General features: G+C 45.1%; 9 protein-coding genes across 9 annotated transcripts; 8 read left to right on the top strand and 1 right to left on the bottom strand.

The window, feature by feature from the left end:
* The first annotated feature begins 975 nt into the window (after positions 1-975).
* EDB91DRAFT_47212 (uncharacterized protein) lies at positions 976-1,937 on the top strand. The gene is made up of 3 exons (XM_041327374.1): positions 976-1,342; positions 1,394-1,652; positions 1,894-1,937. The coding sequence occupies exons 1-2, from the start codon at positions 1,122-1,124 to the stop codon at positions 1,560-1,562; spliced, it is 390 nt and encodes a 129-aa protein (XP_041180399.1). The 5' UTR covers positions 976-1,121; the 3' UTR covers positions 1,563-1,652; positions 1,894-1,937.
* EDB91DRAFT_47256 (uncharacterized protein) lies at positions 1,493-2,366 on the top strand. The gene is made up of 2 exons (XM_041327377.1): positions 1,493-1,652; positions 1,703-2,366. Exons 1-2 carry the CDS (start codon positions 1,620-1,622, stop codon positions 2,189-2,191), a joined length of 522 nt encoding a protein of 173 aa, XP_041180398.1. The 5' UTR covers positions 1,493-1,619; the 3' UTR covers positions 2,192-2,366.
* A 1,460-nt stretch (positions 2,367-3,826) lies between these two features.
* On the bottom strand, positions 3,827-4,302 carry EDB91DRAFT_1079555 (uncharacterized protein; the record flags this gene model as incomplete). Its single annotated transcript, XM_041315145.1, has 3 exons — positions 3,827-4,085; positions 4,143-4,257; positions 4,290-4,302. 3 exons carry the CDS (start codon positions 4,300-4,302, stop codon positions 3,827-3,829), a joined length of 387 nt encoding a protein of 128 aa, XP_041180397.1.
* A 1,870-nt stretch (positions 4,303-6,172) lies between these two features.
* Positions 6,173-7,547, top strand: EDB91DRAFT_1235805 (uncharacterized protein; the record flags this gene model as incomplete). Its single annotated transcript, XM_041321368.1, has 7 exons — positions 6,173-6,489; positions 6,522-6,707; positions 6,737-6,891; positions 6,967-7,058; positions 7,080-7,200; positions 7,222-7,364; positions 7,389-7,547. The coding sequence occupies 7 exons, from the start codon at positions 6,173-6,175 to the stop codon at positions 7,545-7,547; spliced, it is 1,173 nt and encodes a 390-aa protein (XP_041180396.1).
* Positions 7,548-10,688: 3,141 nt separating this feature from the next.
* On the top strand, positions 10,689-11,058 carry EDB91DRAFT_1079553 (uncharacterized protein; the record flags this gene model as incomplete). Its single annotated transcript, XM_041315144.1, has 2 exons — positions 10,689-10,851; positions 10,907-11,058. The coding sequence occupies 2 exons, from the start codon at positions 10,689-10,691 to the stop codon at positions 11,056-11,058; spliced, it is 315 nt and encodes a 104-aa protein (XP_041180395.1).
* A 258-nt stretch (positions 11,059-11,316) lies between these two features.
* Positions 11,317-11,797, top strand: EDB91DRAFT_1048296 (uncharacterized protein; the record flags this gene model as incomplete). The annotated part of the gene is made up of 2 exons (XM_041313389.1): positions 11,317-11,548; positions 11,580-11,797. The coding sequence occupies 2 exons, from the start codon at positions 11,317-11,319 to the stop codon at positions 11,795-11,797; spliced, it is 450 nt and encodes a 149-aa protein (XP_041180394.1).
* A 1,149-nt stretch (positions 11,798-12,946) lies between these two features.
* Positions 12,947-14,732, top strand: EDB91DRAFT_1245331 (uncharacterized protein; the record flags this gene model as incomplete). Its single annotated transcript, XM_041322532.1, has 7 exons — positions 12,947-13,033; positions 13,090-13,217; positions 13,271-13,857; positions 13,905-14,008; positions 14,063-14,138; positions 14,197-14,377; positions 14,414-14,732. The coding sequence occupies 7 exons, from the start codon at positions 12,947-12,949 to the stop codon at positions 14,730-14,732; spliced, it is 1,482 nt and encodes a 493-aa protein (XP_041180393.1).
* Positions 14,733-17,825: 3,093 nt separating this feature from the next.
* EDB91DRAFT_1079551 (uncharacterized protein) lies at positions 17,826-18,538 on the top strand (the record flags this gene model as incomplete). The annotated part of the gene is made up of 3 exons (XM_041315143.1): positions 17,826-17,876; positions 17,955-18,029; positions 18,089-18,538. 3 exons carry the CDS (start codon positions 17,826-17,828, stop codon positions 18,536-18,538), a joined length of 576 nt encoding a protein of 191 aa, XP_041180392.1.
* A 250-nt stretch (positions 18,539-18,788) lies between these two features.
* Positions 18,789-19,370, top strand: EDB91DRAFT_1048115 (uncharacterized protein; the record flags this gene model as incomplete). Its single annotated transcript, XM_041313369.1, has 1 exon — positions 18,789-19,370. A coding segment is annotated over one exon (582 nt), but the record flags the coding sequence as incomplete, so codon positions are not given.
* Between the last annotated feature and the right edge of the window lie 6,604 nt (positions 19,371-25,974).

Genomic DNA, 25,974 nt, shown 5'->3' with positions numbered 1-25,974 from the left:
CTTGCTTGGTTCTTGCCTGTTCTTGCCCCTTGCGGAAAAGAAAAATACAAGGGTGAATGCACTAGTACTGTTGAGTAGTCTCCCCTAGACAGACCATAGATGAATCGTTCCTTCTTTAAGTTCTGATGTACTACCGTGACTAGCGACTTGGACGTTCAGTAAGAAAGGTGCGGAAGATGCCGAGAGCCACCTTCCCGCTTGACTTGAACTTGCAATGAATAGGTAAAACGATGGCCTTCCACTTGTTTGCGACATGTCGAGGGAGGATTTCAAGTGGAAGTCTGCGTGCTCTTGTTCATTACCGACTCGCATCTACCGTGTCCCAGTACCCTTTCCCGCACCACCCACAACCAACTCCGCACCAAATATTCCACCTCTCCCATAGTGCATCTCAAGCTGACATCAAGTCAAGATGTTTGTATACTCGCTCATACCTACACTAATTTCTGATCGAAATAACGTCTGATCGACGTCCCCAGATTATGAACTTGTCCGAGAACACCACCCCGATTCTGCCCACGCGCAAGGTATCCCAGCTTCAGAGCGACACTCCCGTTTTCAAGCAATCACAGCCGCATACGAGTCTCTCACTGGTAAATCTCGCTCACAGGTTGGTTCAGGGCTCCACAGTAATCCGTCCGATTTCGATATGTATGAAGAGTTGAGACGGAGGAGACGCGCGCACCGCAGGAGTGCGGGGATGGACTTTGACCACGACCATCCGTTTGGCTTCCCGAGTGGAACGCCTGGGAGGGAATGGACTGCTGAGGCCAGATGAGAGATGGAAGGACTGGTCTATAATATTCGTGGGCACTGCGGTATGTATTTTCCTTTTTTCATGGCTCTTTTATTTAATCATTCCATGAAGTGTTTCATCATTGGCATTGCTCCTATATTTCTCAGTCATAGTTCCGATAAGCGCCACATGAGTGCGGTCCAGAACCTTGCTCAAGCTCGCAGTGAAGCTCAGGAGTACGGGATGGAGCGGCGAAGGGAGATTAGACGGCGCGTGCGAGAATACCAGTTGGAGCAAGAGGAGCGTGATGCACGATGCAGCTGTGACCGCAAAGCTGAGAGAAGATGAAGAAGTCACGGGTTGCTGTCGCGAGCATTGAACATTGATGGAGGCTGTATTTCTACTCTCTATTCTTCATTATCTGTCATTCACATCGATGCTTGTAGATACCTGCCTGCTTATGGTCAAGGAGCATTCCAGCTCTGTGGAAATCCTGTATTATGGTATGAGTGCCGAAGCACCTCGAGAGTTGGTTGCGGAGAATGACTGCACGTCGGGTAAACGAGCGGAAACCTCATGGTGCGAAAGGATCTTGAGGGACTACAGGTTATGTGGGTAAGGGTAGCCATTGTGTATCCAGTGCTGATAGGGGGGCAGGAATTGCCTGAGGCTGCCTGAAGGGACGCTCGGAAGTCAGATCTCAGATCTCAGATATGACCTAGTAGAAGACGGATGGAAACCGATAACAACGAGGCACATTTTCCTATGCTGTGTACTAATGCGTAGTCGGGATCCGCAATATATCCCCACCGATCAAGCAGGCTAGAGTGATGTGTTCCCCATTCGATTCCGAAATAGATCGGCTCTCTATCTAGCGAAAACCATGTCACGATTACAATGTCGTGATTTAGTAAAGGTTGGACCCCACAAACTCTATGATCTCATTTGTACTAACATGCCTTCGTTGTCGAACTACTCGCCCTCATCTCCATCTGCTTACCGCCTACGCGTTCGAAACCTGGTTCTACCCCTTCCTATGTCGCCCGCCATTTTTTTCACTCATTGGTTCCACCCTCAACGACACCTTTGCCCCAACGTCTCTGCTCCGTCCTCTACGCCTGCTTCATCACACCCCTCGCCTACCGCCACTTATCCAGCGTCGTCCAATTTCCCTATCACTTCCTTGCAAGATCCTCGTGGCCACTCCCGCGCCTCGCTATCTTACCTTCTCTCTTTCCATGGTCCACGCAGTGCTTACTGACCCTCATGCGCGTCGTCGCACCGACGCTGGCCCGTGAAGACTCCCACGTGGAAATTTGGGATGGTCTAGAGCAATGCTGGGAGGACTTCGAGTCTCTCCGCCGTGGGGCAGGTTGCATTGGCACTGTGGGCGGCCTTCCATTGCGGTCAGCGTATCAAGATTGGCGCCAGACCCCCTTGATGACGCGTTCCTAGGCAGCCAACACAGGCGCCACATCCCCAACGCAGTCGTTGACGTGTACTCTTCCGCTGGCGCCTACGTCTCCCGTAACATTGGCTCCGGCGGTGCCGCATCCTCGAACTCGAACTTCTATTAGGGACTCTCAAAGTTGGGGGGCACACACTTCGCCCACGCCTATGACCCCTTCACACACAACGCGCCCTACCTAAAATGTAGTTTGCACATTACAGTTATCAACGGGTCCTTGAGACACCATCACTCCTGATACAAACACATCTCCTGCATTCACAACACACTTCATAGCCTCAAAAATACTTCCACATGGATAATTGACCTTGCCTCTCACATGGTATCAAAATTTTTATGAACTTAATCAGGGAAATTGCTTTTGAGATGTGTATTTTCACGCCCCGAAGTGTTATTCTGAAATTTATAATCCATCTTATTCAACATTATTCAACAATAAACTGCTTTATCATGCATAAAACAATCAAAGTATATTAACAAGTATCTAAGCTCTCCAGAACATGTAAAATAGCTGGAAAACATCATGAATTACATGTGTGGTGTAGAAAACAGTGTTGGCTAGTGTCACGAGCTTAGATGAGTGAACCATTTTGCTATAGTTGGATAAGCGAAGATTAGCTAAGCAGTCACGTGTCTCAAGGAACACTAATGGGCAAAAAAGAGGTCTCCTCACTGTTTTGGATGTTGTGCTCGAGTGGTTGGATATTTTTCTCTAAAAATTCAGATCTGGAGTGTTGAGGTAGACTACTTGTCAGGAAAAATATGACAGAGTTGTTATCATGTGTTGTATAGGTGTAGTACATAAATTTTCAATTTCGTGTCTCAAGTACCCATTGATAACTGTACCTAATATTAGTGGGAGTCAAACTTGGCGATTCATGCCTCAATTCTGACTCCGATTTTCGACACGATTCTTCAACCTGAATCGACCATGAATCGATCATAAGGTTGACTACCCCTGATTCTCATCACTGATTCAACTCGTTTCTCGAACGATTCTCATTGACTGCACTTAAATAATCAATATGTAGATAAGTATGCAATGAAATGCAAAATAGGTACCAACTACTATCTACATCATGGCTTCGGTACACCCCATGTCAGCAACGTGCCCAATGGCTGTTGCTGAGACTTTCTCCGATACAAGAAGATCCTGCCAGCATTTAGCCCAGTGTCGATGGGCTCGTCAGACCAAACAGCAAATTAATGACTTTGCATTCAACACATCTGACAACCTCGTTACTGAATCCACTCTCTCCAAGTCATCTGAGTCACCTACTACCACCAGTACTACTGATTCCACCTTACAGGTATCTGAATCTGATGAGTCCTCAAGCTCCTACTTCTCAGATACCTCGGAATGCACTACCTTCTCGGATCACAAGTCCACTGACAGTGATGCAGATGCTGATTCTGAATTTTCAGAAGACAGTTCTGTGTCAAGTTTTGACTCGGAAGAGGAAACTGATGGGGAACCAGTCACCACACACCATCAGGGACAAGTAGCACACCACGTACGACACACCCTACAAGATATCTTTGCGCATTGTTATGATGCACTGCGAAATGTTCAATTATTCCTAAGCCTCATGAGCTGAATGTGAGTCGTTCAAATGGTGAGCTCACCGTTTTAACCTATTTTTTATCTTCATGTGCCAGGCTTCTTTCTGCTTTGGTGTGCCTTTGTCCCGCAACACTTCAAACTGGCTTTTATAGTCCTCATGGTAAGAAAACAGTTTCTCGCATAGAACCCAATGCCAGTGAGTTTTTGGGACACCTTGATTTCTTGGATTTGAGCCAGGAACTGGAAACAAGCCTTGTTTGATATCCTTGTCTTCAGTGATCTCAGTGAGCATCTGAAAGGTGAGTTCTTCGGTCCACCTGCATAGTACAGACATAGTCAGAATATGCTGATTGACACTACTAGAATCCACGCACTCAATTTTGGGTGGCTCGAGGCTCACAGCATCACCATCCTCTTCTCTCGTGCTATTTTCATGACCCTTCAACCCTCTCTTACTACTGGTCTCGGTGATCTTCAAGTTCTTCTTGCCTTCACTAGTGGATTTTGTAGGTGTGTTTTACTTGCTTTTGCCATGAGAGCTGGGATATCAGTGACAGGAGTCGTTGTTCATTTTTAGTTTCATGATTTTCATCATATGTTTTTGATCACTATGTATTTAATTCATACACAAAATCCAAATCTAGACATATCAGCGGTGAAACAAGGTGAAACGAATCATTGAAGCAGCTCTGGAGCCGCTTCAACAATTCAGGGTGATTCACAATTCTGAACGATTCTGATGCTCAAAAATCGACATCAGAATCGCCGTCCGAATCAGTGCGTGAATCGCCAAGTTTGACTTCCTCTATTGAACATGTGAACATAAACACTAAATATTTTACACTTTGTTGTTGTTGTTGTTGTGCTTTGTGATTGGCATATTCCCAAGTAAGGTGTAAACTACCAGCTTTTGCCATTGGGGATCATCCCCAGTCAGAACTTGGTCTGGTTGGACAAGTATGAATCTATGATAGCCTTAGTTACAAATTCGTAATCATGGACAATCAGTGTCAATCTGAAAACTGGACAAACACATATCATATCTCATACCTCATCTTCATGATCTCACAAATTTGTACATCTGGCTTGCACATTTGCACTTGTGAGCCTTGCCATGGCACAGCATAATGCAGGAAAATAATACAAAGTCTGTTGTGCTGTTTTCCTGCTCTATGCTGTGTTCGTCTCTGTTCCCCAATGGTCTTCCCTACAATGCCCAGAGCTTCAAAGTCTCTCAGAGAGTACTACTGCAACTGTCTATGCTGGTGCCATGGAGTCCGCAAGAAAGTGTCTTCCAAGACCTACTCCAGACATACTCCCCACCGTGCTCTGGTGCCAGGAGCCACACTTTAGTCAAGACTTTCAAGCATTTTTAATAGGGCTGTCTTCTGACGAGTTGCAACCTGGGAAATATGGCCAGTTGCAGTGCTCAATTAGTGACCTCTGTGTCAGGACGCCATTGTCAGGGAGAAGACTCCGAGTCTGAGCTGCAGGAATTGGCCAGTCCATCTCAGATAGTAGTGAGTTTTTCCATCCTTTCACAATATACAAAGATTAATGTAATGTACTAGGAAAATAAAGTTGACTTGGGACTTGGAGAGTTTTTGATGGTCTTGATGAATGTTAAGGTCGTGCTCAAGGGAGAGGTTACTCAAAGGGCTTCGGCTTCAGCTCATGCGCTGCGCCCCTTACCTGAGTACATACCCTTTAATTTCCTGGGCGACAGAGGGGAAGTCCGACAGAAGTCCGGGGAGTTCTGGAGGACTTAGTGTCGGTGGAGTTCGGTGGAACTCTGGAAGGTTTATGCAGGGGACAGAGTAAGGCTACTACGGAAGTCCGGAGTAGAAACAGAACAGAGTTTAGACTACCCTAAGGTAGAGCCGGAGAAATAGTCCTAAGGTTTAACCCCTAAGACTCGGAGGTGGACAAGAGATGAGACTCAAGTCCGGAGATTGCAGGGATGAGCAGAACTAAGATGATATTCGAACTGAGGAGTTCCAGGAGTATTACAGGGGTTTATATACTGTAGGTATCATGTAAGTAAATCAGTCAGCAAAGGTAAGAGCTATGTACGAAGCATGTGGAAAGTCTATTACTAAGTGTAACGGATCAAAACAGTGAAGTCGGAAATGAAGTAGGAATGGACAGATCAATAAGCATAGCAGAAAGGACATAACCGGTGACTGGAGCAATAGCTAATCTAAAAGGAGTTAGGGGTGAGTATGGAGATGAAGGCAGGAGCGCTGGGCGGAATAGCAGGACTGGAGAACCTGGACTTTAATGGGGTAGATCTGGAATTCTGGATCCGGAGGTACAGGGATATGACAATGAACCAGACCATGATGACCCACCCCATAATCCATTGCACTCGTGTGCACCATCACCGAACCACATTGAAGATGCTATGTCAGATCCTCTTGATGCTGATGAAGAAGTTCTCCATGAAATCAACACCAATATTACACTGGAAGACCTCAAAAAATCTATGGACTATATTCAAGCACTCTGTGCAGCCTCACTTAATGATCCAGGTGCTGGCCTAACTGGTGATAGCCTCAAACATCTCTGCAATCCACCTACACACCTGGCTAGCATTGATGACAATGCTCTCGTGACTGTGATTGAGCTCTATTTCAATCTGAGCCATGCAGACCACAACTACGAGCAGGCTACCAAATCTGCTGCCAGACACTTGCAGGAAGGCCAGGAATTTCCCTCATTGTACAAGATCAAAAAATTGTATCTGAGCTCAGTGGTATTCATCTGGTTGAGCACCACACATGCATCAACAGTTGCATGGCTTTCACTGGCCCTAACTCCAACCTTGTTGAATGCGCTATCTGCAGTGAGCCATGTTATGATCCCATCAAGTTCGCAAACAGCCAAGGCAAAGAGAAAGTTCCTCACTTGGTTACAACATCATTTCCACTTGGGCCACAGTAGCAAATGCAATTTTTTTTTTGACAAGCTTCATGAGCACTGGTGCCAAACAATTCTATAGTGACTTCCTTGACGGTGAAGCCTATCATGAGGCTGTACATGATGGAAGGATTGGAAATGATGATATTGTAGTCATGATGTCCATTGATGGCGCTCAACTGTACCAGAGCAAGCAGTCGGACTGTTGGCTTTACATCTGGGTTGTTTATGAGCGCTCTCCAGACAACTGCTACAAGCAATGATGTGTCCTCCCTGGAGGGATTATCCCTGGTCCCAATAAGCCAAAAAATGTTGACTCTTTCCTGTTTCCTGGTTTCCACCATCCTGCCACAATCCAGAAGGAAGGACTTGTTATTTGGAACACTTGTCAGCACCAATCCTATCACTCCTATCTGTTTCTTGCCTTGGGTACTGCTGATGGACCTGGGCTTGTCTATCTCAATGGTCTTGTGGGCCATCATGGCAAGCATGGGTGCCATCTTTTCTGCTCCTGTGTAAGTTGTCACAAACTAGGTGGTACCCATTATTATCCAGCACTATTGAAACCAGACAACTTCATACAAGCTGGCTCTGATCATGCTGATCAATGTGTGGAGGACCTAACACTATGTTCGCATGAAGACTATATCCAAAAACTTAACATTGTCTTGGGATCTGTTAATGAGTCACAGTACTGAAAGAACCGTCTTGCAACTGGCATCTCCAAACCAAGTATATTCTTGGGCTTTTCACCACAGCACACACTCAGTGTTCCATTTTGCTTCAGATCAGACATAATGCACCTCATGTCCCTTAATATTCCAGATCTCCTTATTCCTCTCTGGCACAGGAACATTTGAATGCGACAAGAAAGATAACCAGTCCACCTGGGGTTGGGCTGTTTTGAAGGACAATGTATGGATTGAGCATGGTAAAACAGTTGCTGCCACACATCATCATCTTCCAGGTTCATTTGATCATCCACCATGAAACCCTGCCAAGAAAATCTCAAGTGGATATAAGGCCTGGGAGTATGATGTGTGTCAAATTCCCTGTGCTTCGTCTCTGTGCAGGCAATTGGAAAGCTTACCAAATTGGCATTGATAACTACTGCCAATGGCCTGGTAGACCCAAGTCTCTCAACCCTGCAGGTGCATCTATGGAGGTCAAAAAGGAAGACTCAGAGATTAAATGGGAGAACACTCCCATCCTCACTCTTTCCACCAAACAAATGCAGAAGTCTCTTCCAGAATAGCCTCTGAAGAAGCAGAAGACAGCCCCTGCTACCCTGGGCTCATCCTCCTCCCTCATTGCGGTGGGGACCACTTTTGACACTCACACAAGTCACACTGTCGCAGCTGTTGGAATGGCTATAGATGTGCTTTGTGTCACTGGTGGGGACATCACTGATTCAGGCCCCTTTGGAGGCATGGCTGCTGTGACTCAGACTGGCACTGGCAATCTTGAACTGAGCAACAAAAGAGTCATCGGACCTAACTCAGAGTTAGTATCTCATGCTGTCATTGACCCCCTTGCAGATCTGCACCTGAGTCTCAACTTGAGTAGTGTTGTCTCTGGACTATCAGAGCCATCTCATGCAATGGCACCCAAACCATCCTCATCCTGTCACCCAAACCCTTCCTCCAGCATTGATACTAGCCATCACATTGGAAATGACACCAATGACCCAGGTCCAATTGCCATGGCAGATGGAGGTAGTAGTGCAGCTGAGATGGGAAAGGGTACTAGTATTATGTGTCCTAACAAAACCAGCACTACAGCAAGGTATGTGAACCATACAAGGGCCTGCCTGCATTATCTTCCACCAGTATACAGGAATTTGTGTGCACTAAACTTGTGTGCAGACATGAAGCAGAAAAAACAGAGAGCTTTTGTGAAGGATTTTGAGACATACTAGAATGACCTCGTCAAGAACCCTACACAGTATCAAGTATGTCCACCATTCATTTCATATCTTTGTGTTTATTCAATGATGCACCTACAGTTCTGGAAAGATCAATCCACTGCTGCCAGCAGTACCAAACCCAAGACCGACTAAATTTGACATTGGTAACCACAGCATTTTCATTCGTTTTCCTTATCATATTGTGGATTCTCTACATGATAGTTTTTATACTATAGCACATGTCGGACCACTGTATCTCTTGCCAGCGCATTCATATCATTCTGTACACTTATGCATCATATTGTCTCCCTACCAGCACCATCCAAACTGCTCTACTTTCGCTGAAAATTGCTTTTGAACATGTTCATTTCCATTAGATTCATCAATATCATCAGTCTGCATCAATCGAAGGCAATCATTGTGTGTTTCAATGGACCCAGATTAACTTAGATGGTTCATACTCATAGTTTGCACAGGTTTGCACAGCAGTCTTGATTATAGGATGGTGCATTGTTTCCTATCTATGCTAGTCATTGTATTTGACTTCCCATGACTGTTATAGATCTGCTCAGACCAAGTTCTGACTGGGGATCATCCTTGTACTAGATGTCCACTAGAGTTTGCACATTTTTGGGAAAACATCTATAACTCTACCACACATTCACATAAAAATATAATTTTTTGACAGATAGATAGCCTGACATCAAAAGTACAAGGCCCACTAGTTTTTTCTTTCAAAATTGACATGTTGAGCCCAGCAGAGTCTTGCCATGCAGAAAAGTGCAGTTTTCCCTAGAGTGATGCAAGTAGCGATGGACAGAGGGCTGTGAGAGACAAATGAAAGACTCAGTCTGAGTGGAAAAGACTCTAGTATTATTATATGTACCTGTGAGAGACAAATGAAAGACTACGTTAAATGTTAGTGACTGTTGAGTACGATAACGAGCGCAAGTATCTTACCTCAGTCTGAGTGGAAAAGACTGAGGTAGAATGAAGTGGGTGTGAGGACTATATACCTGTCCATGTTAGCGATGATGTAAATGATAAGCATGCTATTGTACATGTGTGCAGTAAGTGAGTGTAAAGATAAAAGAATGAATGTTAATAGCGAGACTTGCAGATTACGTCGAAATATCCAACATAGAGTTCACACCTGGCTTACCTGACAAGTAAGCCTTATTGAACTTGGTGATTACATGCCTCACCAAGTTTAATTAGTAGGAACCTTCGGTATTCCGTTGGATCTCTGAATCCCACATCTGCATTGTCAGAAACTAGGTAGAGTCATCCTAACTTGTAATGGCTAACTCTAGCTTCACTATTTAAACCCATTAATTCTTGCTGATGAGCTTCAAACGAAATCCCCCCTCTTCCTCTTTAATGAGTAGGGGACATTCAAGAATTTCTCTCTTGCAGCAACAACCATCAACATGTCTTACACTGAATGTCCCACCAGTTGGTTGTTGCCCCCACCCCTCGGAGCTCGCTTCGCTCGCTCCTCAGGGGGGGGGGGGGGGGCTCCTCCCTGGATCTATGAAAACTCCAACACCAGTATTAAATATTGCCCTAAAGGCCCTTTTCATCTTGCAGTCTCTACCACCCTACCAACTAAATAGAGTAAATACTGCTTGGCTATACTCTCTGCCCTTTTCCATTGTCCAGTACTTTCTGTTACCTCCCCGACTTATCTGAACCTTGTCAAGGGTGGCTTCCCACACCCCTTTCTCCTTACTTCCACACTGCTGACATTGTAGGATGATACAGTCAACCATCGCCAATAATCCAAGTGGATTGATACTGTCCTAGGTGCTGTCCTAGCCCTTCAATGTGCCCACACTTCTGCAACTACCCTCTTGATCATGTCTTATCATTGTCTGTGTCCACATGCTGCCCTCCTCAGTCTTGCCCCTCACTGTTCCACCTAGATCTTGTCCTGCAATCATCCCTGTCTGCATGCTGTCCTCAAGCACTTTACTAGGTGCTATTTTAGCCCTCCAATGCACCCACACTCTCATTGTTCCACCTGGACCTTGACATCATCCTTGCCTGCACTTGCTGTCCCCATTCTCACCCCACTCAACTCACACTATCCATCATGTCTCATGGGATGAGGTCTTTCAGGCTGAAAGGCCTCTCAAAATCTGTTATCTTGCACCATTTTAGAGGGTGGGATCACCAATCACATGTGCTAATGGCTGGCAAGCAAACTGAGTGCCTTGAGGCAGCAGAAGTAGCAAGCCGCCAGACTCAGTTCCAAGGTATCTAGCATGTTTCCTTATTTTTTATTATTGCTGTACCAATATTTTCCCATAGAGATGCCAGCTGAGGACCATGAGATGGTCAAGAACATGATAGCCAACTATGGTATGGATGTTGACCCACTACCATATACAGCCCCCCCAGGAGATAAGGGGTTGGAGATGAGTCATGCAGGAGGAGAACAAGAAAATGTTTTCTGTATTTGATGAATTGGGCATCTTTATTGCAGCATGTCATCATTGCTTCATTCTTCTAGCTTGCAACACAATCTGAAGTGGTGAATTGTAAGTCCATTTTTTCTCAACTGAGTTTCATTTACTTTATCAACAAGCTCCTTGCTGTCTGTGGCAAGAATGGTGCTTGCACTTATGATATTGGGTGCACATTTACAAAGACACTAAGCAATAGTTCTCTAGGGCCATGAGCCCACCAGCTTGGATTTCGTCTTGTGGTTGGGGCCTTTCATGGCCACACTCATGATTGGAAATGTCAGCTTAACTGGCATCCAATGTATATTCCAGGAACTGGACACAGCAAAGGAGAGGGATGTGAGCATATATTTTTGGCATCAAATGCACTTGCTTGTGGCACCTGACATGCAAGCATGTTCCACTGGCATCAAAAAATCAAGCAACACTTTTCATTTTGGAATAAAGATAAATATGCCACTCTCAGTAAGATTTTTCTTCCACCACTGTACCTCAATGATGATGCTAATACTTCTTAGGTAACTTTCTGTGGAACCATTATCAAGAAGCCCTAAAATCAATTCAGACCCTCGCTGTTGAGCTATCTGCCATCAAAGCTGAGCTGGATATCACTGATGATGACTTCCCTCGTTACCTTCACCAAGAACATGTTTATCTTGATAGCTTGAAGCAGCCACCTGTGAGAGATCAGACTCATATATGCTATGTTGAGGCACTTGATGAACTAACAGAATGAAGGTCAGTACTACAAGTTATATGTCACTATGTAAATATCTCTGACATTGGAAAACTCAGGACTGATTTGGACTCAGCATGCATAGCTGCCAATACCTCCCTTACTTACCCAAGTGTGGATTCATGTTGATTCCTCATATGCAAAATCACAGCATGCTGAAGTTAGGGAATAGCACGGGTAAACCCCAGGGTATGAGTAGTGCTACCCTCACCCATACCCCATGATATACCCATACCTGTGAGGTGGGTCTAGGTTTTTGGTGGGTATCAGGGTATCACCCACTGAGGGTATACCCATGGGTTACTGTCAATTACCATAACACTATGAGACATGAACAAATGTAGTAGCTACTTGATAATAATTCGATCCCACCTATCCTCCAGTTCCTGCTCCTCATCACCCTCCAGATCAGCAAGCATGCTTACAGACATTATGTCCTTGGTCTTGATGAGGTTCAAGCAGCTCCAAAAGCTGAGGCATAAGAGTGTGCGAGTCAATTGCACATTCAAGCAAGAACAGACATGTGAGAGAATGAGCTGTCTATGGTTGAAAAGTTGTTTAATGTCAACTGAGGTAGCTTTCAAAAGTTAGACATCAGTTTTACCAAAAAAAAAAAAAGGTCTGGGTGTACCAGGAATAGTCAGATAATCTAATGCCATGTGGGAGAGTTGAGGAAAGGCTGTGTGGTGCCCATGCCACCATATGAGGGAATCATCAATGTGTTCCATATTGGTGTTGAGATAATGGTCGAGTTCATCACCAAGGTCAGTTGGTTTTGGAGGTGTAAGTGCAGGTATGTTGTTGAAGATGTTGTCCTATCGTTATAATTAGCTTACAAGTTAAGTTATACAATTTAATAACTTGCCATGGTGCATTGTTGAGAAGATTCAATCAAGTTCCCTTCATCAGTGTTGGAGTTGGCATCTGGTGCAACTAAGTACAAGTGTCTAAACTCATCCCTCACAAGTACCTCAGCAGTCTGAATCCAGTCGTCCTCCCACCCCACCTTCTTGAAATACACAAGTTTATGATGTGGCATTAATCTATTGCTGACAACAGAAGAATCACTTGATGAGTGAGTCATGTTGAATATGCAATCAAGGATGAGGATATTGAGAACTCCAAGGCTGGAAATACACCAGGTCATTCATGATGGATGGGAACTTCAAAGTGGGACACCTGCATCCTATCAACCCAGATGATGAAGTATGGCTGTCCAATGAATTTGGATTCATGGTTGGAAAGGAAAGGTACTAGAAGCATCTTGCAGTAGCTACTGATACTTTGGAAAGGTCGAGCTATCAATTAAGCAAATGCAGCTCGGCACAAGCTGGAGTCCACCAGGATCTGGGGGGTGGTCTGTGCCCGACACTGGTTGCTTTGTTCCACACTCAATCATGGATTTTCAGAAAGGAGAAAGGTCAGTAGAAATCACCATTCCATGGCCTGGAAGTAACCATGAATTGATTTCAGACAAATGAACATGGATTATGCCCTGTGCAAGGCTGTGGCATACAACTTGAAAGGCATCACCAGGGCTGTCACCTTCTATGACATCAACTGTCAATACAACGAGCATCTTCGCACTCAAGTGAATCGAGGTCCGTTCTTGACAATGGTTCCAGAGCTGACCATTGTTCCTGGAATTGGGCTTTGGCATGTGTATGGACATCAGGGCAGCTGCTATGTGAGATATGCATTGAACTTCATCGAAGGAATTAGTCGCATTGATGGAGAGATCATGGAGACCCTTTTGGCCCCCCTTAACCTTATATCTCATTCCACTCAGGGAATGTCTTCACCACATAGGAAAGAATGTCTCAATTTTCAAATGAATGATTCCAATTGCTGCAAGATGATTCACATGAAAAGGACTCTTTGCTGGAAATTCAAGGGGGTGAAGTGTGGGATTGCCAAAAGTGGGAAGGCATTTGATAGACTCAATGAGGTGGCACCCGAAAGCTCAAAGACATTGTGGTTGGTGAGTGAGAGGGTCGTGCAGTCCAACAGAATACATGATCCCACTGTGATGGACATATGTGAGATCAATATCTGGAAGGGTGAGATCATTCTATGAGCAAGAAGGAGATTGAGCTCAGATTACTAGAGGAGAATCATGCTCGTCATGCATCACCTTCCCACCAATCAGTTGCAACATGGATATCAATGCGGTTGGCGATTGAAGAGGCTCAGATTGCATTGCTCCTCAAGGTTTGAAGACTCGGACAAAGACCTACCGAGACACAGAGATTAGACATTGCCCAGCAATGTGATCGGGTGCAGGGACAGATTGATGGATTCACTCAGTCCACTCACGTGCATTTTGGAGATGGATTCGATGGTAATGAAGATCCAGAACTTGAATTGTGCAATTCTTGATGATCTCGATGATGATCCAGATGAGTTCACTGAGACTCTCAATACCTACCCAAATACCCCCGAACTCACCATCATCCCATTGCCATCCAATGTCGGGCTGGACCAACTCAAACACTGCTTAGCAGAGGATCTGATTCCATTAGAGATGTCACTTCATGAAGGACAGGCCAATGATGCCCTTCACAATCTCCAAATTCACCTGTGCAACAAGGCGGTCCTTTTCTGAACCACCATTAGGCAGGCGAAGTCCCAAGCTCTGAAGACTCGGGCATGGTCCCAGGTGATGTTGGTGGAGCAGGCCATGTCTCTGAATGCCAGTATATACAACAGGACACAGAAGCAAATTATGAAACTTGGTCTGGGGCAACACCAGCTTCAGAAATACCAACCTCTGCTCTGGGAACAGCTCAAAATCAGCACTGCAGTCGGTGATCCAAATGCCCGAGGTCAGCAGAATGAGTCCCTTGCCTGGTTCTGGTCTCTCAACATCAATCTATCAGGGCTGAGTGAGTTGTGGAATGATGAATGTGAGTTCAGGCATCCTTTCCAAATGTGAGGATGATCTGATCTAACTGATATGAAGTTTACTGAGTTCATTGGCTTCAGGCGAAGGCCCTGAGGGATCAATGGATTGAAGAACTTATGGTGGTGGAACTGGAGATGGACTGGACATGCAACTTCTTCTTGCACAAAGCAGCCCATGAACATCCAGTATTGAGAACCAAGTACTGAATCTCAAACATTGAATACTTTGGATCAGGTTGTGAGCATCGAATATCGAGCACCGAGCACCACATGCCAAGTCAGTCCTGGGTCCCGACCACCCATAACCAACCACTCAGGCCTCAGTACCGAGCACTGAGTAACATATTCCAATGTCCAGTATCACTGAGTTAATATCTGCATTCCTAGCTCATCGGTCTAAACAATTGATAGTTCTATTGGCCCATCCATCTATACAATCGACATTCCATCGGCCCATCCATCTATACAATCTACAGGTCAATTGGCCCATCTGTCTATATAATGTACAGTCCCATTGGCCCATCTATCTATACAATCTACAGGTCAATTGGCCCATCTGTCTATTTAATGTACAGTCCCATCAGCCCATCCATCTATACAATTTACAGTTCCATCGGCCCATCCATCTATACAATATACAGGTCGATTGGCCCATCCATCTATAAAATTGACAGTTCCATCGGCCCATCTGTCTATACAATCTACAGGTTGATCGGCCCATCCGTCTATAAAATTGACAGTTCCATTGGCCCATCCACCTATGCAATCAACAGTTCTATCAGCCCACTAGTCTATATCATTCAAATATCTTGGCCCTCCCATCTCTATCAAATCCCTTACACATTGAGTATTATATACACATTGGCCCACCCATCAACATCAAGGATATTATGACATCAGCCCATGGTCCACTGGCCCATTTAATATGGGATATTATGTACCTCAGTTGGCCCATCTAAGACAGAGTTATACACTGAATGGGCTCAACTCCCTTAGTGCAAAGAACCCTCTTCTCTTGAGACAACACTCTTGAGTTGAACTCCGTCCTCTTGGATTGAATCCTTGAGAATCTTCTAATCGACTCTATGCAAGTAAGGATCTCAATCCTTACTCAGACTGAGCACAGGCAAAGCTCCTTGCTGGGCTAGCGCTGAGAGCCACACTATGAACACCCCTTGCTGGGTTTAGTGCCGCCAGATCTCACCTGAGAGGTTTCGCATAACACTAACTAGGTAAGCGTCTATGTGACTCGAGTCATAAGGACTCAGAGATAAGAGTTACCAGTCCAACAGTAAGGGTCCAGGGTATCTATGCAATAAGAGAGAAGCACACAGCTTCTATGTTTCAAGGGGTGACCACAGTTGTGATAAGTGATAGGTTTTATTGGTGTATTGGTAGGGGTGATAAGGGAGAAGTGCGCAGCTTCTCTGATCCTGGTCTAGAGCTGTCAAGCTCCAACAGCTGTTATGCTGTGCTGCACAGTTTAGCTACATGTCAGTGGTCATGTGTCATTGATGACATATGTCACATGTCATGATGCAGTTGTGACAGCAACATTTGGTGGAGGCAATAGGGGTCTTGAGTCCATGCTTGGATGGAGAAGCGGAGGGGTCGGGGCTTGGCTTCAGCTCTTGCCCTGCACCCTTAGCCGAGTATGTGCCCCAAATTTGGAGTGGGACCGACAATGTCCAATGATAGGACAGGTGGTCTGCTTTGGTCCACTTTGTGGGTTGGGAGGTGAAGGCTACTAGCAGCAGACCAACTAGAAGCAGGGCGAGTGAAGCAGGGGAAGTGAGTTGAGGCAGAAAGGAGTAAGGGGATTGGTTGATTGGGCAGAGAGGTAAGAGTGAAGACTTAGAGCACGTCTCTAAGTTGGAGCAGAGGATTGGAGGTGACGACAAGATAAACTTGTGTCCAGAGAGAGTAAAATCCTATGGAGAATTCCCACTAGTAGAAACTGCGGGAAGATAAGTAATATTAAGACTGAGGAAAGTAGCTAAGTACATGATATGTCTTATATACTTCTAAGTAAGGAGGCAGTGATCAGTAGTCCATAGCATAAGGCTATGTGCTGAATATACAATTGGTAAGTATTACTACAGAGAAAACATAAGTCGGAGTGGATATCAATATGTATGCAACAGATCAGTAATTGAGCAGTTATAGGAATTGCTGGTGATCCAGGAAGTAAGTGTTATGTACTGAAGGGGAAATTATATACCTAAATGGGGAAAGAGGTTCCAGTTGAATGGAGCCTATATGGAAGGTGACCAATGAGGTGGTCAAGTGGAGGCACAGGAGCAGATGTGGAGGCTGACTGGATCAAGCGGAGACAGGCAGAGCAGATAAGGGGGAAAGGCAGAAGGGGTATAGGGTCAGGCAGAGCAGATATCAATATGTTGGAGTGGTCAGATCTGGTATATGACACAGTCTTAATATTACTTGTCTTCCCTCCATTTATACTGGTGGGAATTCTCTGTAGGACTTTGCTCAATCTGGACACAAGTCTTACCTTGTTGTCACCTCCGCTCCAACTTAGAGCTGTGCTCTAAGTTAAACTATTCTTACTTCCCTCTGCACCATAAACCAATCCCCTTATCCCTTTCCACTCTGACTTACTTCCTCCGCTGTAGGGAGTATCCCTACGCTAGGCTTGTATCCACCACTTTTCTGATGCATCAGGCGTCCATCCAATGTCCATTTGGCACTTATCCATTCCATCCAATACCCATCCGCTTCGTGGATGACAAGCGGATACCTTTGGATCTCCCCCTATAGCTTGCGCATCCGTCCTGTCCACGTCCATTCTACCTCATTGGTATGTACTCACACGCATTTCCTTGTTACTGACTGAACACAGACATATCCTCTCACACTCTACTATTTTACGGATAGCTTATGGCACAGTCTAGACTTGCTAAGGTAGACTTCAAACACTTTCTGTAAATGTCACGTGATAAACTGTGATACAGCGTGACAAACGAGTGCGAGCTCATAGGAAACCTATCTGAAGCATTTAGAGGAAAACGGAAACAGAGGCATGGTAGAGGACTGCTTTCTCTACAATGCCTTCGTCGTAGAATTGTCATAAATATCGTAGTAAACAAGTAGATGTCTATTTCCTATGTGTACTATACAGAAAGATGCCGAAAGTGCACCGCAAACGATATCCAAAGTCCGTCTGCGTGCCGTGAGGTGCCGTGCAGTTAGCGCCAACCTCCCAAACACCCAGATGCCTAAATGCTCTCGACAGGTGCAAACGGCCCTCATGAACCTTGGGCGCTGGGCAAAGAAAACAAAGATTTCAGCTGAGAAGGAGAATATTAGTGTGAGCAGTATTTCACTCACTCGTCGTGACAGTGTACAATGCTCATTGCCGTCTTTCAGATTCCTACAGTTGCTACAGTATCACCTGGCTCTGTAGCTTTAGTTCATGATTATCTTACCAATCATCATGCTCATTCTCCACTCTCGAACTTGGGTGCAGCTGCCATAAACCATGCCGAATGTGCTACAGCGGAGGAAGTCACTTGTCCAAGTCAATTGTCCACAGACATTGAATTGTCTGTGTTGCATGCTGACTTGAAGGAATCAGCAGACTTTGGGGTACTGGAGTCAGAAGAAACCTTGGATTCAGACTCGGAGACTCTTCCGAGTCATTTTGACTGGACATCAAACAGTGGGGAAGTGGATGATGAACCTGGTGGGATAGAGGGTTACGAGACCTTGGACGGCACACTCAAAGACGGTGCGGCACTTTCTAACTCGGAAATTACCTGTCAGCGCTCTGACTCTGCACCCCCCCAATCTCCCCTCCTCAGCTTCTCGGGAATATGATGTTCCTTGGCATTCAATTGATGCCTGAACACCACCCGGTCTTGACGAAGCACGTCTTGCATTAAATGACCTGAAAAAGTTGCTTCACCCGACTCGCAATAGTGGGCATGGATATAAACCATCTGGACTCACCTCTCTTCTTGAGAAACGGTTGATGTGGATGGAGTATTTCCTGCGCGCATATGTAAGCGGCACGCCATGGTCGAGTGCAGCGCTTCAGACGGCGAAATTTGTAGGGAAGGGGACTCACATGTCTCGGACAGTGCGGCAGTGGTCAAAAACCTATATTCTGGACCGCGGGAATTTACCGTTGTCAAAGTGCAGTGGAGACTGGACGAAATCTCGGATCAATGATGAAGATTTGAAGGAGGAACTGCTCACGCACCTTCAGTCGCTTGGCAAATATGTCACTGCCATTGCGGTCGTCAATTATCTTGCACGGCCAGATGTACAACAGCGATATCAGTTGTCGAAGACTATTTCATTGGTGACGGCTCAGCACTGGATGGAGAACTGTGGCTTTCGATGGACCACGGCAAAAAATGGCCAATATATTGATGGCCATGAGCGCGAGGATGTCGTGAATTATCGGCAGAACAAATTTCTGCCAGTGTGGTATTCAGTTGACCCGAACACTCGAAAGTGGTCATCAGTAGATGTCAGCAAGCTTGAGGAGGGGCAGGCGACAACAGGAAGACGCACTGTGGTCTGGTTTCATGATGAATCCACATTCTATGCACATGACCGTCGTCAGAAAAGATGGGTGCACAAAGATGAAAAAAGCACACTGCTGCCGAAGGGGGAAGGACTATCTCTCATGGTGGCTGATTTTGTTTCTGCGGATTATGGCTGGCTACGATCGCATGATGGGAAGGAATCAGCGCGCATCCTTTTCCACGCGGGTAAAGCATGGGATGGCTATTTCGCGAATGATGAAATCATTCGGCATGCCGAGAAAGCCATGTCAATACTGGAAAGAGATTACACTGGTGAAGACCATGTCTTTGTTTTCGATAATGCCACCACGCACCTTAAACGTGCCGACGACGCACTATCTGCTCGTCAGATGCCCAAGTCTTGCAAGGACTGGGGAGTAAATACTGCAGTCCGTGATGCACAAGGACGACCAATCCGTGGCACTGATGGGAAGGTTGTCATGCAGAAGATCCACGTCGCTGATGGATTCCATAATGGAGTACCACAGGCATTTTATTGGCCAGATGGGCATCAAAACGCCGGCATGTTCAAAGGGATGGCAACCATTTTGATGGAGCGCAGTTTTGATGTCAGCAAATTAAAGGCCCAGTGTAGAAATTTCGAGTGCACAGCTGGGGAAACCAGCTGTTGTTGTCGACGTATCCTCTACTGTCAGCCGGATTTTGCAAACATCAAGTCTCGGTTGGAGACTACCTGTGAGGCCAGGCAGTTTTGGGTAATCTTTCTTCCAAAATTCCACTGTGAATTGAATTTCATTGAACAATGTTGGGGCTATGCAAAGCGGCTCTATCGAACCTATCCATTGTCATCAAAGGATAGTGATTTAGAACACAATGTGATCAAAGCACTTGATGCTGTCCCTCTCATCAGTATGCGCAAGTGAGTTAACTGCAATCAATGAGAATCCCCCCTGATTCCTTTTCTCAGATTTGCAATCTGATCTAGTTGTTTCATTGATGCTTATCACAAAGGCCTAAACGGGAGACAAGCAGCTTGGGCAGCAAAGAAGTACCGAGGACACCGTGTTCTTCCCTCCTTGATCCTTGATGAACTTGATGCAGCAAAGGTAATATAATTAAAGGCCTTATAGGTATTGACATATAATGCATATACTATACACAAATTACTTACTGTCATCATTCTAATCATACTAATACTTACTACTCCTGTTCCATGATATCGATGCATTTTTGGGGCCAAGTTGATACTCCGACTGGTAGTTTACGGTCAAATGTGGCCAGGTCACACCCCAGTCACAGCACGTGATGTTTACAGAAAGTGCTTGAAGTCTACCTTACCTATACCATGTGTTCCTTGAAAATACTTACTTCATGTAACTTCCTCCCACTTTTCCTGCACCTTACCAGAAAATCGCTTTGACTTATACCCACTATCCATCCAACCTTTGATGAACTTCCTTCGACTTTGATTCACATCCTGTCCGATCTGCAAGTATCATCCACTCCATCCGACGAATCTGTACGTTTCGCATCCTATCCGTTTCATCCGCTTTTGCGGATCCTTCATCCTATAGGGTCGCTTTAGACAGAGACTAGTATTTCCCCAGTAGCAATCCCCTTAAGGGTCGAACGTGCTTGTTTCCAAGCGAGGCAGCAGGCAGCAAAGACCCAACTGTGTAGTGGATCAGATTCTCGCTACTGCACTTGTTGTTCACACACTGCTCCATCCGCTCTGCTTCTAGTCGGCCCACCGCTAGTAAGCCTTGACCTCCCAACCCTCAAAGCAGACCAAAGCGGTCTACTCATCCTATCGTCAGACAATGTCAGTCCTGCTCTAAATTCAGGGCATGTACTTGGCTAAGGGCACAGTGCAAGAGCTGAAGCCAAGCCCTGACCCCCCACTTCTCCATCCAAGCACAGTACCTAGCAGTATATTAAGACTTCCTCTTAGTTAAAGTATACTGATAAGAAATAACCCCTATCCTGCTTCTGATATCATGTCTAAATCTTCTGCCTCAGATATTCCCAATCCTCCCTTGAAGCTGAGGACAGACAGTAGACTTACCAATGAAGAGCATAAGTGCCGCCACGATCACAGGCTTTGCTTCTTCTGCAGTATGACTGGTCACTTTGTCAAGAAGTGCACCAAGTCTACCTCCTATGCAGTCCACTCAACTGCTATCACTCCTAAAGCCAAACAGGAGGCCTCTACTGAGGCAAAAAATAGGCTGTGATCCTCCCATCTCTGCATGGGAGGAGGGTCGCATTGGCTCTGCCTGTGCACAGGAGTTCCACCTCAATGCTGCTGCTCTCTTGAATCCGGCTTCTCTTAGACCTTTTATTTCTCTTTCCGACTACTCCGACATTTCTGCTTTTCCTGCTCTCTTAGATTGCAGTTCTTCTCATTGTTTTATAGAAACTATTTTTATTAGAAAACATAAAACCCTATGTACACCATTCCTCTGCTTCCACTTCATTTGTTTGATGGTACTTCGAATGCTACTATTACTGAAGCAGTAGATTTACTTATCTGTTTTCCCTCCAGTGAGGTCACCTCTGACATGTTCTACATAACTCCTTTGGATTCATCTTGTTTTATTGTTTTAGGATATAGCTGGCTCACCTGACACAATCCATTGATTGACTGGGTTTTGGGCAGCATACAGTTCCAACCAACATCTCGTGGAATGCCATTCCCCCCAACCTTGCCTTCTCCCCCTCCACCTGATAATACCCCTCCTAACATTTCCTTGATAAATGCAGTCACCTTTTGTCAGGCCTGCAAATTAGAAGGATCAGTACAGTTCAGCATTTACCTCCGCCCCCAGGCTACCATGTCATTATAATGCATTAATTAATGATAATTACAAGACTGATGTAATGCATTAACTATTGTAACTATCAGTACACCAAACCTGTAACCTAGGTTACCTTTCATTAAATTCTCCAAGACAGAATATAATCCTAGCTAATCCTAACTAACCACTAACCACTAACTACTAACCACTAACTCTCTAACCTCTAACTCACCAACAAACCTACTAACCTTCTAACCCTCTAACATCTAACCTCCAATCCTCTAACCAAAATTAATAATGATCACAAAGTATTAAAAGTAAATTAAAAGTAAATTAAAAGTAATGCATCATTGGCATTACAATTGTTAATGCATTACCTGTGTCTTGTAATTACAATAAATAATGCATTATTCCCACAGGGTGAGGTGCCGCCCCACCAGTGTCAGCCTCTGCTCTGCTACTCTATCATTGGAGCCAGTCAATTTGGCTGGCGTCCCCTCTGACTATCATGAGTTTGTGGATATTTTCGATAAAGGCAAGGCCAGCAAACTTCCTCTACATTGTCCCTATGATCTCAAGATCAATTTTGAGGATGGAGCTGCCCTGCCTATCAGCACCATCTATTCCCTCTCCCCAGTTGAGCTTGAAGCTCTTCACAAATTCTTAGATGAGAATATTATGACTGGTCTCCTCTGCTCCTCATCCTCCCCCCATGGGGCACTGGTCCTATTTGTCAAGAAAAAAGACAACTCCCTCCACCTCTGCGTCGATTTCCAAGGACTCAATAATATCACTAAGAAAGACCACTATCCACTCCCGCGCTCATTGCTGACCTCCTATATCCCCCCAGTTGGGCCAAGGTCTATACCAAAAAGTGACCTCCAATCAGCTTACCACCTCATCCACATCACTGATGGAGACAAGTGGAAGACCGCCTTTCGGATGCGCTACAGTTCATATGAATGGTTGGTGATGCTGGAGGGACTAACCAATGCTCTGGCAGCTTTCCAGTGCTTCATTAATAGCAGTTTTCACAGATATGCTTGATATCTGTGTTATAGTATATCTGGATGATATCCTCATCTACTCCTCCAACCTGGCCTCTCATAAGGAACATGTCTGTGAAGTCCTCCGGCAGCTCTGACAGCACTTGCTGTACACCAAACCAGAAAAATGCCAATTCCACTCTGACTCAGTAGAATACCTGGGTTACCTCCTGTCTCCGACCAGCCTTGCCATGTTGCCCAAAAAAATCCAAGCCATCTCCAACTGGCTAGAACCACAGAAAGTTAAGGACATTCAATCCTTCCTAGGGTTCACTAATTTTTACTGCTGGTTTATTTTCAATTACTCCAACATTGTGGTTCCACTCACCCACCTCACCTGCACAGACACTCTGTGGAATTTTTCTGAAGAATGCCACCACTCCTTTGAGTCCCTTAAAAATCCTTCACCTCCACCCCAATCCTCATGCACTGGATGCCCAACATGCCAATAGCCATTGAGACTAATGCCTCTGACTACACCATCACAGGTGTTTTGTCCATTGTATGTCCCAACCAGGAGCTCTGCCCAGTAGCTCTTTACTCTCACACTTTGTCAGCATTGGAACTTAATTATGATACTCATGATAAAGAACTCCTAGTCATTTATGAAGTGTTCCACTCCTGGCGGCACTACCTAGAAGGCTCTGCCAATCCCATCAATGTGGTGACCAACCATAAAAATCTTGAGTATTTTGCTACTACCAAACTCCTCTCCTGCTGCCAAGCCTGGTTGGAATACCTCCATCAGTTCAACCTTGTCATCTGCTTCCACCCCAGCAAACTCAGAGCAAAACCTGACTCCCTCACCAGACATTGGGACATCTACCCCGAAGAGGGGGATAAGGACTACAGCTCAAGTAAATCCTCATAATTTCCGCCCTGTGTTCACTAATGAACAGCTCACTTTGTCCCTACAAGCCTCATCTTTAGAAGTACCAGTATTATGTCCTGTGATACTAATGGACATTGAGCAGTTCTGACAGGATATTCTCTCCACCCTTCCCTCCAACCCCATCGCTTCCCTCCATCTACCCACTCCCGCTAGCCCCCACTGGGCAGTATACCAGGCGGGTTTCCTCTGCTGCGACGACTGCATCTATGTCCTAGATATTAATGACCTCCACCTCCGTGTACTCTGCAATATGCATGACCACTCCCTGTCAGGCCATTTTGGGCAAAATTGGACATTAGATCTCATCCATTGGGAATATACCTGGCTGGGTATCTGTTATGACCAGCGTTCACTGAATGGCAAAGACTAATACACAACCACTAGGACTTGGTCACAGATGATGAATAATCAAAGATAGGATTGAGCAGTGAACATCTAAGGAGTACTTACACTGACTAACCTACTTATATACATAACATTGAAGCAGATATATCTGAGTATGAAAGAAATCAGCCAATAAGAAAAGAGTTGTACTAATACTGTGGATGACTGAGCATGACATCATGATATATAAGCGATGAGTCAGACAGTGACTAAATAGAACCCCAAGATCCAACCGGTACTTCTCTTGGAAGCGAGATTGCTCTAGCCTGTGGATTAGGGGAACCAATCAGAGAAACAACAGGTGATATGTGAAGAGGTGAAGTTATGACAGGAAGCGAAGTCACGTGACCTGGTTCAGTAACTAGGAGTAGCCGGAGGAAAACCAAGAAATGAAAAGTGATTTGTATTTGGAATTCAGTGACAGTATCCGCACATATGTCAAAGACTGCATTAAATCCTGCACCACATGTGCCCACACCAAAGTCCCCCAACACAAACCATATGGTCTACTCAAACAGCTCCCTATTCCAAAGAGACCATGGGATTCCATATCCATGGATTTTATCAAACAACTCCCACCCTCCACTGGCTGAGCTGGAACTTGGGAGTGTTGTACTATCCATAGTCAAGGCAGGGCTCATAACCTCTTGAGGTTATGCTACAGGTGGAACTGAATGCAGGAGCTAGAAAGATAAATCTTCAGTCTATTGGACTCTGTAAGTGAAAACTATGTACCTAGAAAGATAACTAATAGTATGTTAGTACAGTGAGTATCTAGAACGAATGAATACTCACATCTCAGTCTATTGGACTGAGATGTTCATCTGTCGCTATCTATCCTTTATACTATGCAGTATGTACTGCTAATTGTATTCTACTGAGTCTGTATGTACTTGTGGACACTTACTAATGAGTCCATGGTCCAGATTAATAATGTTTGTACAATGTTTACTAACTACATCACCAAAATTTCCCAGTTCAGAGATGGCAAGCTAAGGTCACATCAGCCCTTAGAAGGTCTCTAAGGTTTTGCAGGTGTATCAGGTCACAGGGTCCACTTATCTGGTCATCTGTAGGTTTGTTTTTCCAGCTAATGTATTGCTCAACTGGCAGTACTTCCTCAGCTGCTAACCAGTTATCACACTAATATCTCATGCTAAGCAGTTGTCACATTGTTATCACAATGGTATGTCATGCTAAATGGATGTCAATTTGCTATCATAATACACGGATCATAGGTACCAATGGAGCAAGGTAAAATGGTAAAAATGTCACAGTCGGAGCAAAGGAGGTCTGATGGTACCACAGTTGTATGAAACAAGTTGAAAGATGTGAATGCGAGAAGACAGAAAGCACCGTGAAAGTGTTGACATGATCCTTGAGGAGACTCAAAAGCACTGCAAAAATGTTATAAGTGAGGAGAATGAAGACATAGCAAATGCATGAAAGCAACATATAGCATTGAATGTGAATGAAATGCAATGTGGAATGACATAGGAGGCAACCCTAAATATGAGAATCATGTCAGTTAGCACGGTATAAACAGAGCAAGCTCTAGGGTATAGCACAGGTATACCCGCAGGTCAGAAGATCGACACCCCATACCTGTCAACACCATATCCATGCTAACCTGCGGTAT

This window comes from Suillus paluster (assembly GCF_016628075.1).
Source record: "Suillus paluster strain FC165 chromosome Unknown EDB91scaffold_10, whole genome shotgun sequence".
Lineage (NCBI taxonomy): Eukaryota > Fungi > Basidiomycota > Agaricomycetes > Boletales > Suillaceae > Suillus > Suillus paluster.
The sequence above is the reverse complement of the archived record's forward strand: the minus strand, read 5'-3'. Positions and strand labels throughout refer to the sequence as shown.

Coding starts and splice junctions, on each gene's coding strand:
- EDB91DRAFT_47256 (XM_041327377.1), top strand. CDS start 1,620: ATGTCACGATTACAATGTCGTGATTTAGTAAAG. Junction 1,653..1,702: donor AATGTCGTGATTTAGTAAAG/GTTGGACCCCAC, acceptor CATGCCTTCGTT/GTCGAACTACTCGCCCTCAT.
- EDB91DRAFT_47212 (XM_041327374.1), top strand. CDS start 1,122: ATGGAGGCTGTATTTCTACTCTCTATTCTTCATTATCTGTCATTCACA. Junction 1,343..1,393: donor AGGATCTTGAGGGACTACAG/GTTATGTGGGTA, acceptor ATAGGGGGGCAG/GAATTGCCTGAGGCTGCCTG.